General features: G+C 36.7%; 1 protein-coding gene across 8 annotated transcripts in view; it reads right to left on the bottom strand.

The window, feature by feature from the left end:
* RNF111 (ring finger protein 111) overlaps positions 1–15,188 on the bottom strand; it is a 102,362-nt gene that overhangs the window by 44,717 nt on the left and 42,457 nt on the right. For all 8 annotated transcript variants that reach the window (XM_012443090.3, XM_012443089.3, XM_012443084.2 and 5 more), the window contains one exon: positions 2,654–2,780. In XM_012443090.3, coding sequence (XP_012298513.1) covers positions 2,654–2,780 — 127 coding nt within the window. The remainder of the gene's footprint in view (positions 1–2,653; positions 2,781–15,188) is intronic.

The raw sequence follows: 15,188 nt of genomic DNA, 5'->3' as shown, positions 1-15,188 counted from the left end.
CTAAATGTTAAGTTTTTCATACAACATTTCTCCAAAGAAATAATGGTAATAGAATTAAAAATCATGACTAGCACAATGTCCGGCACTCAGTAAACTTTGCTGTATGAATCACCAACCAACTAACCTAAGAATATAAATGCTATGTTGTACCAATCATTAGTGTAAAATATACGATTCTGTTTAAGAATGCTACTCTCTCTTCCATGGTTACTTTGAGTATTTACCTAGGTTATAATAAACTATTTATATTTTCTGTTAATAGCTAAGATTATTCACTATAGGTAAAGGAATAAAATAACACCCTACATATTTAAAAACATCCACAAGTACATATTAGTTTGGCAGCCATAAGAAATATCACTTGCATGAGCTGCTTTATGCTTTTAAAACACGTGACTGCAAACTCTAAACATCTAACTTCATTTAAGTATGTGTGTGGCATTACACAGTTCTAAATTTACTTACAGGTATGTATACTTTTAAGGACTCACTATAATGATTTAGACTAAGGATATATAGGGATAATACGTAGAACATGCAGTCCTAAGGCTCCGAGAGAAAAAAATGTATCTTTTAGAAAGGTGAGGCCAATAAAACACAAGGGCTTTCTCCTGCTCAAACTAAATATAAAACTGCTTTTAAGTTTATTGTCAGCATTTATGGAAAAGATTTGTAATATAAAAGGTCATCGAGGGTAGGAGCTTAACTACTCAGAAGAGAACTCCAAAGGTCAAAGTGGGCTGAAAATGGCCTCCACATTTTCAGTCCAACTTGAACTTCAACAATTACAGAAATTAAGAGTTTAAAAAGGAGTTCAAATTCTAAAATAAAATTCTTAAGAAGGAGTATAAAGGTTAATTACTGAGCCACTGTCAAAACAGGATAGTACATATCAGAAACAGTTGTGGTATAGCTTGAGCAGTGATAGTAAACAAATGTCTTGGGATAAAATGGTTTCATCTGAGGACAGGTATCACCACTTAAAATTCTTGAAAAACCAAGTCTATGATAAGACTGAGCAGTCTATTATCTCTGGGAAGTGTTAATAGCTGAAGGAAGTAATAGGTTCACTTTGCAGTACTTCTGTGAAAGCATCATATTCTACCAGACGGAGCAAGTGCAAAAAAAACTGATGTATGAGGAAGTCTCAAGGAGGTATTAGTAGCCACTATGATTGGTAGCAATTATCAAATTCTGACACAAAACACTCTAAAACACAGAAATATTCTCTTAAATGAAAGGGCCAAAAGCCAGCTAAACAATAACAAAGTTAATATCCCAGATAACAATAAGGAAAATAACAATGAGTCGTGAACACTTTTGGTCTTTTTCAAGATCACTATCTATTACTCAGGTAAATGAATCTGCTTGGCATCACCATGTCCAAAAGAAGACCTCCAGCCCTGTAAGGAAAAACAGGTCCGTAATTTCAGGACTCCTTACAGCTTATAAAAATTGAGTCACTGTTGTACCAAGCACTATGCACAGCCACAGGACAAGTGTGGTATATAACGATGATTATCAGTTTTCATCAGAGTTGGGGAAAATCGTATAAAAATTAAACAAGGATATGTTATAGAATGTTCACTTCCATGCCTTTGGAAGTAGCACTTTGATGCAAAAAAGGCAGTGAAAAAGCGTGTTCTAAGTGTTTGTAACAGATGTCAGAAATACTTTTAAAATCAGTAACAACATACTAAAATGCAATCAACAAATGCCCTTTTAAATTCATTACAACACAAAAATTAAGATTCATCTGTTAGATTATTAGTTTGGTGTAGCAAATGTAACAGAGCAACTCTTTATTGCTATTATTACCAACACTTATAATCATCTAAAGTATAAGATGAATGCCGTGTTAGGAGTTGATAGCTTGAGGGGAGACTTGAAGTGATTTTGCAATAGGGCAACGTCTCTTTTCCAGTTACTTATAAAAACAAATGAGGATGTTTCACTGATGTGTTATTTCAGAGCACAGAAGAAATTACTGAGTGAAGGACAAAGAGGCAAACAGTATGTTTTGAATTACAGTGCCCTAACCCAGTAACAGCACAAATTTCACTGGTATCAATGAGTAACATCTTGAAACAAGTAGACTTAACAAAAAGGGCTATTTCAACATCAGTACTTCTTAATATATTTTTCACTTTTAATTTTAGTACCATCCCCAATATTTACGTATTATTCACATCTAAATTGCAAAGGAGATCATGAATTCTCTACATCATTAAAAAATGCAATTTTATAAAACACTAAGAAAAATTATTGTTTATTTAGAGCAACAATTCTTAACTCTCACTGTATACTTGGGGTGCTTTAAAAAGACTAACCTCTAAAGTTCCAGTTCGAGTCTGGGAAAGAGTCCAGGCAACAATATATCTTTATTTTATTATCTCTCCAGGTGAGTTTAATGCAGCCTGCTTTGAAAACCAATAATCTACACGGGCTCAGTGGCATGTGCCTAAAGTCCTAGCTACTACACAAACTGAGACAGGAGAATCACTTGAGCCAAGCAGTTCAAGTCCAGCCTGGGCAACATAAAAATATTCTGCCTCTTTAAAAATTTTTGTTTAAATGCATATATTTGCAGCACAAGCATGTTTAATATTTACATTTAAAATTTCAAACATTTAACTTAGAATTCAAATCTCACCGATAGCTTTCTCCAACTGTTACAATCTCCACTTCACTGTCAGTTGAGGTAACATTAATTTCTTCATTGGCAGTAACCTGGGGAGTGGAAGAAGCTTCTATCACCACAACATCTTCATCAATACCTCCTGGAAACAAAAAGAAACAACATTTAAAGGCATCTTCCTGTCAGCTAATCATTAGGCAGAAATTTTTATTCTGACTTTGAAGACTATGAGATTCATTAAAAAAAAAAAAACTTACCTGTCAAAATAAAAAGTTTTTAAAAAAATACACAAGGAGCAAAAAACACATAGAAAAAATGGTAATCACTGTTTTAATCTATACTTCTTTGTATGTTTACTTCCTTTTTTATGAATTTTGTGCCTTTTGTTACAAATGTTCAGTGGTTTCCACATGAATTTGTAAGATCTTATATATTCATCCTGTAAAATCTGTAGTATATAATAGATCTTGTGTATGATATTCCATTATTTAAGATATTAACCCCACAGTATCTCAGATAAAGTTATTCCAGTAGCTGTATATGATTTCTCTAAGGCTGTTTTCATTTAGGTGATATACTCTTTTAAGAAACACACAGTAGCTTTTTGGTTTTATGTTATGAAATTTGTCATTTATTTATTTATTTGAGACAGTCTCTCACTCTGTTGCCCAGGCTGGAGTGCAGTGGCATGATCTTGGCTTACTGCAACCTCCTCTGTCCCCTGGGTTCAAGTGATTCTCATCCCTCCGCCTCCCAAGTGGCTGGGACTACAGGTGCACACCACCATGTCAGGCTAATTTTTTAGTAGAGATGAGTTTTCACCATGTTGCCAGGGCTTGTTTTGAGTTCCTAACGTCAAGTGATCCGCCCACCTCAGCCTCCCGAAGTGCTGGGATTACAGACATGAGCCATCGTGCCTGGCCAAAATTTGTCATTTTTCAATGCATGTTCTTTTCTAAATTACTCTAAGTTTGGAAAGTTCGTGCTTGTTTAGAAGATGAGTACATATTAAATTAGACTTGGTTGAAGTCCTTCTTTAATATGCTTTATATTACTGTATCTAGAACTTGTTTTTGTTGATATTAGACAAGATTATATAAATAGAATCCTGCTCTGTCTCTCCACAGCTGACTAGCTACCACAAAAACATTTATTAAAAATCTTTTTTTTTTTTTTTGAGACAGTCTCACTCTGTCATCAGACTGGAGTGCAGTGGTGCCATCTCAGCTCACTGCAACCTCCACCTCCCAAGTTCAAGCGATTCTCCTGCCTCAGCCTCCCAAGTAGCTGGGACCACAGGCATGCACCACCACACCTAGCTAATTTTTTATTTTTAGTAGAGATGAGGTTTCACTATGTTGGCCAGAATGGTCTCAATCTCTTGACCTCATGATCTGCCCATCTCGGCCTCCCAAGGTGCTGGGATTACAGGCTTGAGCCACCATGTCCAGCCGAAAAATCTTTTTTCACCCCATTAACTTTTGATACCTCTTCAAATTTTCAGTTATGCAAAAGAAATATGTTCTGGAAACTTACTGCACAACATAGGGTCTATGATTAACAATAATGTATTGTATGTTTAGAAATGTGCTAAAAGGGTATATCATGTTAAGTGCTCTAATGAAAAAAAGGAAACAAAGGTAAGGGGACAGGAAGAAATTTGTGGAGATAATGGATATAAGTCTATGGCATTGATTCTAATAATGGTTTTTACAGGTGTTATACCTCTTTCCAAGCACATTAAGTTATATACACTACCTTCAGCTTTTAGTACATTAATCACACCTCAATAACGCAGTTAAAATATTTTTGATACTTCTCTGAAATAGTATGCATATTTTGGTCCATTTTGAAGCTATCTATTCAACCCCTTTGATATAGAGTCTAGTTTAAGGGTAATTCTACTTTTTAAAATAGTTTTTTTGAGGTATAATTTACATACTTTAAAATTCATCCATTTTGTCTGGCCTTTCGCAGGGAACCACCATCTTCCAATAATTCACCAAGATGAAAAATAGAAAGGAAAAGAGAAGAGGCACCTGCAATACGTTCTCTAGGGCTTTTAGAAAACATGGAGTTGTTCCTTTGGCCACAGACATAGAAATCTACAAGAAAAGTGATGCTGTAGACATCAAGAAAAAGGCTACTATTCAAAAAGGAATGCCCTACAAATATTACCATGGCAAAACTAGAAGTTAGAATGTTACCCAGTATGTTGTTGGAATTAATGTTACTCATTAATTCTTTTGGCAAGAATCTTGTTTGCTGGCATTGCTGTAACAAACAAGATTCTTGCCAAAAGAATTAATGTATATAATGAGCATATAAAGCACTACAGCTTAGATAGCTTCCCAAAACACACAAAGGAAAAAGATCAGAAAAAGATGGAAGCCAAAGTGAAAGGTACCTAGGAACAGCTGAAGCACCAACATTCTCCACCCAGAAAAGTACACTCTGTGAGAACCAATGGGCAGGAGTTTGAGCTGCTACAGAACCTATTCCCTGGAAATTCATGGCTATTAGGTGGCAAAAAAAAAAAAAAAAAATCAAAGACACCTGGACTATAAACAAAACAAAATTAAACCCGAGGGCATTATACTAAGTGAAATAAGCCAGTCACAAAAAGATAAAAAGTGTGATTCCAGTTATGTGAAGTATCTAATGTAGTCAAATTCATAGAAACAGACAGTAGAGTGGTGGCAACCAGGGTCAGAGGGAGGAGAGAGGAGTTGTATAATGGTTATAGGTTCCAGTTTTGCAAAACGGAAAAGTTCTGGAGATCTGTTTCACAACAAATATGAATACACTTTTTTCTTTTTGAGACAGGGTCAAGCTAGAATTTAGTGACACAATCACAATCATGCCCTCAATCTCCTGGGCTCAAGCGATCCTCCTAATTCAGCCTCCTGAGTAGCAGGGACTACAGGTGCACACCACACTTACTAATTTCTTTCTTTCTTTCTTTCTTTTTTTTAAGAGATAGGGTCTTAGTGCATTGCCCAGGCTGGTCTTGAACTCCTGGACTCAAGTAATCCTCCTCCCACCTCAGTCCCTCAAAGTCCTGGGATTACAAGTATGAGTCACTGCACCTGGTCTCAATGTGAATTTACTTAACACTACTGAACTGTATGCTTAAAAATGGTTAAATGGTTTTTAAAAAAGTAATGCTCCATTTCTTCTCTTGCTGTATTTTTTATAAACCTGTTGCTGAATGGCTTCTCTCTTCATTACTATCACCTGTGAATACAAATGTCAGCCAACAGTTTATAATGTCTATAATTAAGATTTTTACCATAAGCCAGGCACGTGCCTCATCTCTGTAATCTCAGCACTTTGGGAGGCCAAGATGGGCAGATCACGAAGTCAGGAGTTCAAGACCAGCCTGGCCAATATGGTGAAACCCTCTCTCTACTAAAAATACAAAAATTAGCTGGGCGTGGTGGTATGTGCCTGTAGTCCCATCTACTTGGGAGCCTGAAGCAGAAGAATCGCTTGAACCCAACAGGCAGAGGTTGCAATAAGCCAAGACTGTACCACTGCACTCCAGCCTGGGCGACAGAGCGAGACTTCATCTCAAAAAAAAGAAAAAAAGAATTTTCCCATTATGACTATAAAAAATTTCACTCATTTTAAATGTACATTTTGCTAATTTTTAGTAAACTTATGGAGTGTAATCATCACCACAATCTAGTTTAAGAACATTTCGAATAACCCCAAAAGAGCTTGCAAGCCCTGTTTCAGTCAATCATCGTCCCCTCTACCCAATATCCTTGCAACAACTGATCTGCTGTCATTATGAACTAGTTTGTATTTTGTAAACTTTTGTGTTAAGTGGAGTCACATATTACATACACTTTTGTATCTGAATTCTTTTACTCGGCATATTTATCTTGAAATGTACTCATTTGCTGTATCAATATTCATTCTTTTTTTAATTGCTGAGTAGTATCCAATCATGTGGATATAACATACTTTGTTTATCCATTCATCCACTGATGGACATTTGGGTTTTTCTCAGTTTTTGCATATTACAAACGAAGTTGCTATGAATATCCACGTATGAGTCTTTGTACAAACATGTGCTTTCATTTCTCTTAGGTAAATACTTCGGAATGTAATTTCTAGGTTCTCTGTTAAGTTTGTTTAACTTTTTAAGGAATTGCCAAATTGTTCTCCTAAGCGGCTCTACAATTTTACATTTCCAATAGGAAAACGAAGGTTTCAGGTTCTCCAAAACCTCATCAATACCTATTATTGTCTCTTTTTCATTACAGTTGTTCCAGTGGCTATCTCATTGTGGTTTTAATAACCACTTTTAAAATAAGTAGGCTGGGTACAGTGGCTCAGGCCTGTAATCCCAGCGCTACGGGAGACCAAGGCAGGCAGATTGCTAGAGCTAAGGAGTTTAATACAACCTGGGCAACATGGCTAAATAGTGTCTCTACAAAAAATACAAAAATGAACTGGGCATGGTGGCACATGCCTGTAGTCCCAAATACTCGGGAGGTTGAGGTAGGAGGATGGCTTGAGCCTGGGAGACAGAGGTTGCAGTGAGCCGAGATAGCACCACTGCACTCCAGCCTGGGTGGCAGAGCCAGACCTTGTCTCTAAACAACATAATAATAAAAATAAAACAAAACAACTAATGGTGCTGAGCATTTTTTCATGTGATTATTAGTTACTTTGGTTTTGGTTTGTTTTTGCTTGAGACAGGGTCTTATTCTAAAGCCCAGGCTGGAGTGCAGTGGCATGATCACAGCTAACTGCAGCCTTGACCTCAAGCAATCCTCCCACCTTAGCCACCCAAGTAGCTGAGACTACAGGTACAGGCTGCCATGCCCAGCTAATTTTAAATTTTTTTATGCAAATGAGGTCTCACCATGTTGCTCAGGCTAGTCTCGAATTCCTAAGCTCAAGAGATCTTCCTACTTTGGACTCTCAAAGTGCTAGGATCACAGATGTGAGCCACCGTGCCCAGCCTAAAGTGAAATGTCTGTTCTTTTGTCCATGTTTAATCTGAATTTTTGGTCTCATTATTGAATTACAAGAATTCTTGGCCAGGCACAATGACTGATGCCTGTAATCCCAGCATTTTGGGAGGCTGAGGTGGGTGGATGGCTTGAGCCTAGGAGTTCAAGACCAGCCTGGCAACACGGCAAAACCTCATCTCCACAAAAGCTATTCTGGAGGCTGAGGTGGGAGGATCACTTGAAACCAGGGGATCGAGTCTGCAATGAGCTGCGATTGTGCCATTGTACTCCAGCCTGGACAACAGAGTGAGACCCTATGTCTCAAAACAGTAATGATAATAAATGAAGAGCTCCTAAATATCGTGAATACAAGTCTTTTCTCAGACATACTATTCGCAAATATTTTCTTCCAGTCTGTAACATGTCTTTTCATTTTCTTGATAGAGTCTTTTGAAGCACAAAAATCTCTAATTTTGATGTTCAAATTAGCAACTTCTAATTTCGATTGTGATTTTGGTGACATATTTAAGAAACCTCTGCCTAATCCAAGGTCACTGAGATTTTCTTCTATGTCTTCTAGAAGTTTTATCATTTACTTCTTACATTTAGGTTTATGATCTACTTTGTAATTTCCGTGTCAGACAATAGGTAAAAGGTCCATATATAATATTCCAAAGAGCAGAAATTAGCCAGGCGTGGTGGCGGATGCCTGTAATCCCAGCTACTCAGGAGGTTGAGACAGGAGAATCGCTTGAACCCAGGAGGTGGAGGTTGCAGTCAGCCGAGATTGCGCCATTGCACTCCAGCCTGGGCAACAAGAGCAAAACTCCATCTCAAACAAACAAACAAACAAACAAACACACACCTGTTTAAAAAAGACGAAAAACTAAAAAAAAAAAAAAAAAAACACTGTAGAAAAGAATAAGCTAACATTATCAAACACCTTTTACATGGCTTATGTAACATTTTGAAATCTCGATAAATGATACAAAGCTAGCTTTGCTAATGCACGAAAATTCAATTTATATAACTTTTTATGAATACAGAGATTATGTAACTAAAAGTATAAATAGCTCACTTAGGCACTCTTATTCTATTCCTTAAACATCATTATTTTTCTAAAAAGGACTTTATGCATAACTTGAACATAATACATAAAAATTATATAACTAAAGCATATTCACAATAGGCAACATTTTGGCATCCACAATCTAATGTTTCTCTAAGAAAACAGCTATTTAAAATTTCAAAAAGGGAAACATGCCTAAAATTATAAAATTAATCTTATGAAATAGCACAGCTTAAAAGAAAATCAGGAGAATAGATCCTTCTTAATGGGTCAATTTTATTTTCATGTTATCTTTTACATTTAGAAATACTAAAGGGTAAAAAAAGAGCATGGCTAAGACAGACTGGTAGGACTGTGGGTGATTTTCTTTGAACTTTTTTTTTTTTAAGGTTAGCTAAGTTGTTTATAGCTTTTAAATCATGAGAAAAATAACATATTTCTCTGGCTACCAGGCTAGAAAGAATATGAGTAGTATAACAACAATAACGAAAACGATGGTTTCTCTGAGAGAGTTCTTTATGAACTCCTCAAAGTCCATTTCTATTTTCTGGTAAGACATCACAGATTCTCTTGGCATCAGCAATAAGCAACGTTAGCCACTATACTCTCTGATGACCTTAGTCTGTCTGTGCCTTAAGACTGGAATGATGCTAACAATATGGGTTTCCATGGCTGGGCGCAGTGTCTCATGCCTGTAACCCCAGCATTTTGGAAGGTCAAGGTGGGTGGGTCACTTGAGGTCAGGAATTCGAGACCAGCCTGGCCAACATGGTGAAACCCCATCTCTACTAAATATACAAAAAATTAGCCAGGTGTGGTAGTGTGCACCTGTAATCCCAGCTATTCAGGAAGCTGAGGCAGGAGAATTGCATGAACCCAGGAGGCGGAGGTTACAGTGAGCCAAGATCGTGCCACTGAACTCCAGCCTAGGCAACAGAAAGACACTCCACCTCCAAAACAAACAAACAAACAAACAAACGAACAAACAAACAAAAGTACACCATCACTGACAGTTAGATAAACAAAATGTGGCATATCTATACAAACAGAATATGCTGTAACTAATAAAACTAAAACTAATGCTGGGCGTGGTGGCTCATGCCTATAATCCCAGCACTTTGGGAGGCCAAGGTGGGCAGATCATGAGGTCAAGAGATCAAGCCCATCCTGGCCAACATGGTGAAACTCCGTCTCTATTAAAACTACAAAAAATTACCCTGGCGTGGTGTTGTGTGCTTGCAGTCCCAGCTACTCAGGAGGCTGAGGTGGAAGAGTCCCTTGAACCGGAAGGCAGAGGTCACAATGAGCTGAGATTGCGCCACTGCACTCCAGCCTGGTGACAGAGAGAGACTCCGTCTCAAAAAATAAATAAATAAATAAAATAAAAACTAATTACTGATACCTGCTACACATGAATTAACCTCCTTAAAAAATTATGCTAACTTAGGCTGGACCCAATGGCTTATGTCTGTAATCCAAGCACTTTGAGAGACCAAGGCAGGTAGATCACCTGAGCCAAGGAGTTGGAGACTAGGCTGGACAACATGGAGAAACCTCGTCTCTACAAAAAATATAAAAATTAGCCAGACATGGTGACATGAGCCTGTAGTCACAGCTACTCGGGAGGATGAGGTAGGAGGATTGCTTGAGCCTGAGAAGAAGAGGTTGCAGTGAGCTGCGATTGCCACTGCACTGGGCAACAGAGCAAACCTTGCCTCAAATTAAAAAAAAAATTATGCTAAGTAAAAGAAGCCAGATATAAAAGACCACATATTGTATGATTTCATTTATATGAAATATCCACAAAAGGGGAAAAAAAAAGAGGTTGATGGGAATGAAGGTAGGAACAAAGACTGACAGTAAGAAAGCAGATGGGATCTCCAGGATTGATAGACATATTCTAAAACTATATTGTGGTGATGACTACACAATTCTAAATTTACTTTTAAAAATTACCGAAATTGGGCTGGGCGCAGTGGCTCACACCTGCAATCCCAGCACTTTGGGAGACCGAGGCAGGTGGATCACCTGAGGTCAGGAGTTCAAGACCAGCCTGGCCAACATGGTAAAATTCCATCTCCACCAAAAAGTATAAAAATTAGCCAGGTGTGGTGGCATGTGCCTGTATAGTCCCAGCTACTTGGAAGACTGAGGTGGGAGAATCACTTGCACCCTGGAGGCAGAGGTTGCAGTAAGTGGAGATCACACCACCACTCTCCAGTCTGGGTAACAGAGCAACACCCTGGCTCAAAAAATAATTACCAAATTTTACACTTAAAATGAATGAATTTTAGAGTAGTTAAATATACCTCAATAAAAATGTTTTTTAAAAAACATAAAACACTCTGCAAGATACAGAACTAGACCTTAACAAATGAAAAGACAGGCCATATTCTGGAATAGGAGGACTCAAAAATCCCAAGATGTCCGCTCTCCATAATGTAATCTACAAATGCAATCCCCAAAAAAACACCATCATAGACCTCCCCTACCCCCACCCTCCATATAAACAAACTGATTATAAAGTTCACTTGGAAGAATAAACAAGCAACAATATCTAGTAAAACACTGAAGACTCTAAAGTGCTTTTCCAGTACATGGACAGACAGAGTAGTAAGACAGAGTAAAAACTCCATTAACAGGACCAAATGCATATGGGAAATTTAACATGTGACAAAGGTAACATATCTCAAGTCAACAGGAAAAAGAAAGATGTTAATGACTGGTTTGCAGACAGCTGGATAGTTACACAAGAAAAACTTCAGTTAATTTTTCATATTATACATAAACACCAAATGGATCTATGCTCTAAATGTTAAAAAAGAATTAAGTACAAGGACTGGGGGAAATGGGCTAATTCTGCTAGAACTTTGGAGTGGAAAAAGTATTCCTAATTATGACTCAAAATTCAGAAGCAGTAAGAATAAAAGTTGATAAATATGACTTGCGAAAAAAAAATGTTGGCCAGGCGTGCTGGCTCATGCCTACAATCCCAGTACATTGGGAGGCCAAGGTGGGTGGATCACTTGAACACAGAAGTTCAAGACCAGCCTGGGCAATACGGCGAAATCCTATCTTTACAAAAAACATACAAACATTATCCAAGCGTGGGGGTGTGCACCTGACGTCCCAGCAACTCGTGAGACAGCGAGCCAAGATGGCAATGCTGCACTCCATCCTGGGTGACAGAATAAGATCCTGTCTCAAAAAGGGAAAAAAAAGATTTAAAAAAATCAGCATAAAAGTATAGAAGCCAGCCGGGTGCAGTCACTCACGCGTGTAATGCCAGCACTTTGGGAGGCCGAGGTGGGTGGATCACTTGAGGTCAAGAGTTCGAGACCAGCCTGGCCAACATGGTGAAACTCCATCTCTACTAAAACTAAAGTAAAAAGTAAAAAATAAAAAAATTTTAAAAAGTATGTAAGTCAAGAAATTACTAATTAATTTGCGAAAAATGTGTATATTATAAAGGATTTGTATTGCTAATATATAGAAAGCTTCTAAAAATGTACAGAAGAATAAAGACCAACATCCTGATATTAAAACAGGCAAAAAAAAAAAAAAAAAAATGAACAGACTGATCACAGGAAAAGAAATGCAATGACATAAGGTTTTTAAAACATGTGAAAAGATACACATTACACATTTAAAAAAAAAGAAATACAAATTTAAAATGTACTGACATACTATTTCTCACCTATCAGATGGACCAAATACCCCCTGACAACAATATTCTTTTGGAAAGATTTTGAGAAAACAGGCACCCTTGCTGGTAAGCATTCAAAATGGTTACAATCACCATGGAGAAAAATGTGGCCATATTTTGCAAAATAACATATGCACTTATCCTTTATTCAACAACTCCCTTCTAGAATTCTATCCTGAAGACACACTGGCAAAAAATATGAAATGACATATACAAAAAGCTATTTATTAAAGTGCTATTTATAAGGAAAAAAAGTCAGCTAATTGTTCATCAACTGGTTGAACAAACTATGGTACAACCATCCAAGGGAGTGCGATGAAGCTTAAGAACAAAAGGAATGAAAAGAAATGAGATACACAGAGATGTACACTTTCATTCCTCTACAGTATCTCTGGATACCCCAACAAAAGTATGTATTAAGTGAAAAAAGCAAGGGACACTTTTGAGTAAGAGAAGGGGGACATATTTTGAGTTTATTTTTGAAGACAAAAAAAAAAAAAAAAGAATTAACCAAAACTAAAGTTAGACCTCACTGAGTATATCTTGTTTTAAAGTTTTGACTTCGAAGCCAGGTAAATGTTTTACACAATTAAAAAGCAAAATTAAAGTTTTTTTAAAAATACCTTAAACAAGGCCAACCCTAAAATACATGAACCTAAATGCATATGAAATTGATAACATAACCACACAGAAAACTGGCCAAGGCCAAAAAGGCACAATACAAAACAAAATACTTAAACTGTACTCATTAGAATTACTGTATTAGGTTGCTGCAAAAGCAATGGAGGTTTTGCCATTAAAAGTAAGTTTTATGTTGAAACTAGTTCACTTATGTGTATGTATTTATGATTTCTCTACAATAAGGCAAGTAAGTAATGGTTAATATTGTTAAGAATCAGGGTTTTCGGTGCAAGAACAAAAACAAATATAAAACAACCACTTACATAAAAACCCTAATCCTAAACTTGCAATGGAAATATTCACTTAAATTAATGATTTATGTTGTTCTAAAATCTTTATATTCCTAGCTTTGTCTGTTAAAACAGTCAAAATGCTAGGCATGGTGGCTCACGCCATACCTGTAATCCCAGCAACTGAGGAGGATAAGACAGGAGGATAAGTTGAGTCCAGGAATTGGGAACGAAAATGGTCAACATAACAAGATCTCATCTCTAAAAAAATTTTAAATATAATTTAAAAATTAGTGGGGCAAGGTGGCATGTGCTATAGTCCCAGGTACTCAGAAGGCTAAGGCAGGAGGATCACTTGAGCCCAAGAGGTCAAGGCTGCAGAGAGCTATGAACGCATCACTGCTCTCCAGCCTAGGAAACAAAGTGAGATCCTCTCTCTTAAAAAAACAAAACAAAAAAACTAAAAGTTAAATTCAAAAAATCCAAAAGCATTGGCAACCCAGTAGAGCAAAAAACACCTTAATTCCCAGACTTTAGTCTCTATCACTTCCCAATAAAAGAAAATAAGGAGTTCTTAAAGGAATGGCTGTTTCTAGGTCTATGGCAGGAAATGTAGACTAATCTGTGCCAACTTGATATACCAGAGAGCAGGGAAGTTATCAAAGACTATTAGGATGGCATCAAAAGAACACTGACCCAGTTTGAAGATGTTCCCGATGGCCAAAGATGAAATCATTTTAAAATTATAAAAAGACTGCAACAAACTGAAACTCATCAAATATACTAAAATTCATGCATCCATAATGATACTCAAAAATGAAAAAACCTCTTTGGATGGTGCTAGAATACTAAGACATTCTGAGAAGTGGTAAATGAAGAAAAAAAATCAAGCATTCATCTTGCCTTTCCTGTATGAACAGAATTTCAGAATAACCAATTAGCTGATGAACGAAATGTTCTTCCTTTATAGAAGAACCTCAGACAAGAAACCTAAGCAAAATGATAAAATCAGAATATCAATATTTTACAAGCCCTAATGATATAATGAATCTGGGCAAGGCCATTAATAACTGCTAAAAAAAAATTACAGCAAAAGGTGAAGGGGAACTTTATAATGGAAGGATCAAGATGCCATCTAAACCCTCTGATCAAGCTCTCGACACAACAGAAAGCACACAGTGTCACCAACAAAGTATTGCCAGAACTGATCAACCTTTTAGACCTAAGTACCAGTTTACAAAAACAATGCCATAAATAAAAAAGAATTAAACCATGTGTGTTGAAGTGTCTATGAGTAAAATGATGCCTACAATTATGAAATTCTCCAGGAAAAAAAGAGGAGTCAGAGATGAAATAAGAATGGCAGAATGTCAACAACTGAAGTGAGATGTTGAGTATTTGGGAGCTAATTTCATTCTTCTGTTTTTGTGTATGTCTAAAAGTTCCCAAATAAAACCATAAAACAAAAAAATATATAACTATCAATGCTATCTGTACAAAAAGAGGGACAGAAGTATTCACAGCTTCCGATATAATTCCTGATCCTGGAACTCTACAATTCCAAGTTATCTTTTTAAGCAAACTTTTTTAAAAAAACTTAAAAAGTTAATACAGCATGGAGTACACATGAAAAACATAAATATACAGCTACTGAATAATTTTTTAAAGTCCTACTATAAGTACAATGATAATCTGTAGTTTGAGACAAAGTTTCTAGTGATGTGTCACTCATGGAGTCAGTAAGTTCCATATCTCACACAAAGCAGATGAGGATCCTATGCTCTCAAAAACTGTGATGACTTAAAAAATGGTTCTAGCAATTATCAAGACATCTATGTCTATGATGCTGTGTGAATAAAACTATTTTCAGGAAATGTAGGTAATAATCACTAAT

This window comes from Aotus nancymaae, unplaced genomic scaffold (genome assembly GCF_030222135.1).
Source record: "Aotus nancymaae isolate 86718 unplaced genomic scaffold, 86718_ANA_hifiasm-v0.15.2.pri h1tg000041l, whole genome shotgun sequence".
Taxonomy (NCBI): Eukaryota; Metazoa; Chordata; class Mammalia; order Primates; family Aotidae; genus Aotus; species Aotus nancymaae.
Note: the sequence above shows the minus strand (reverse complement) of the source record. Positions and strands in the feature narration are given on the sequence as shown.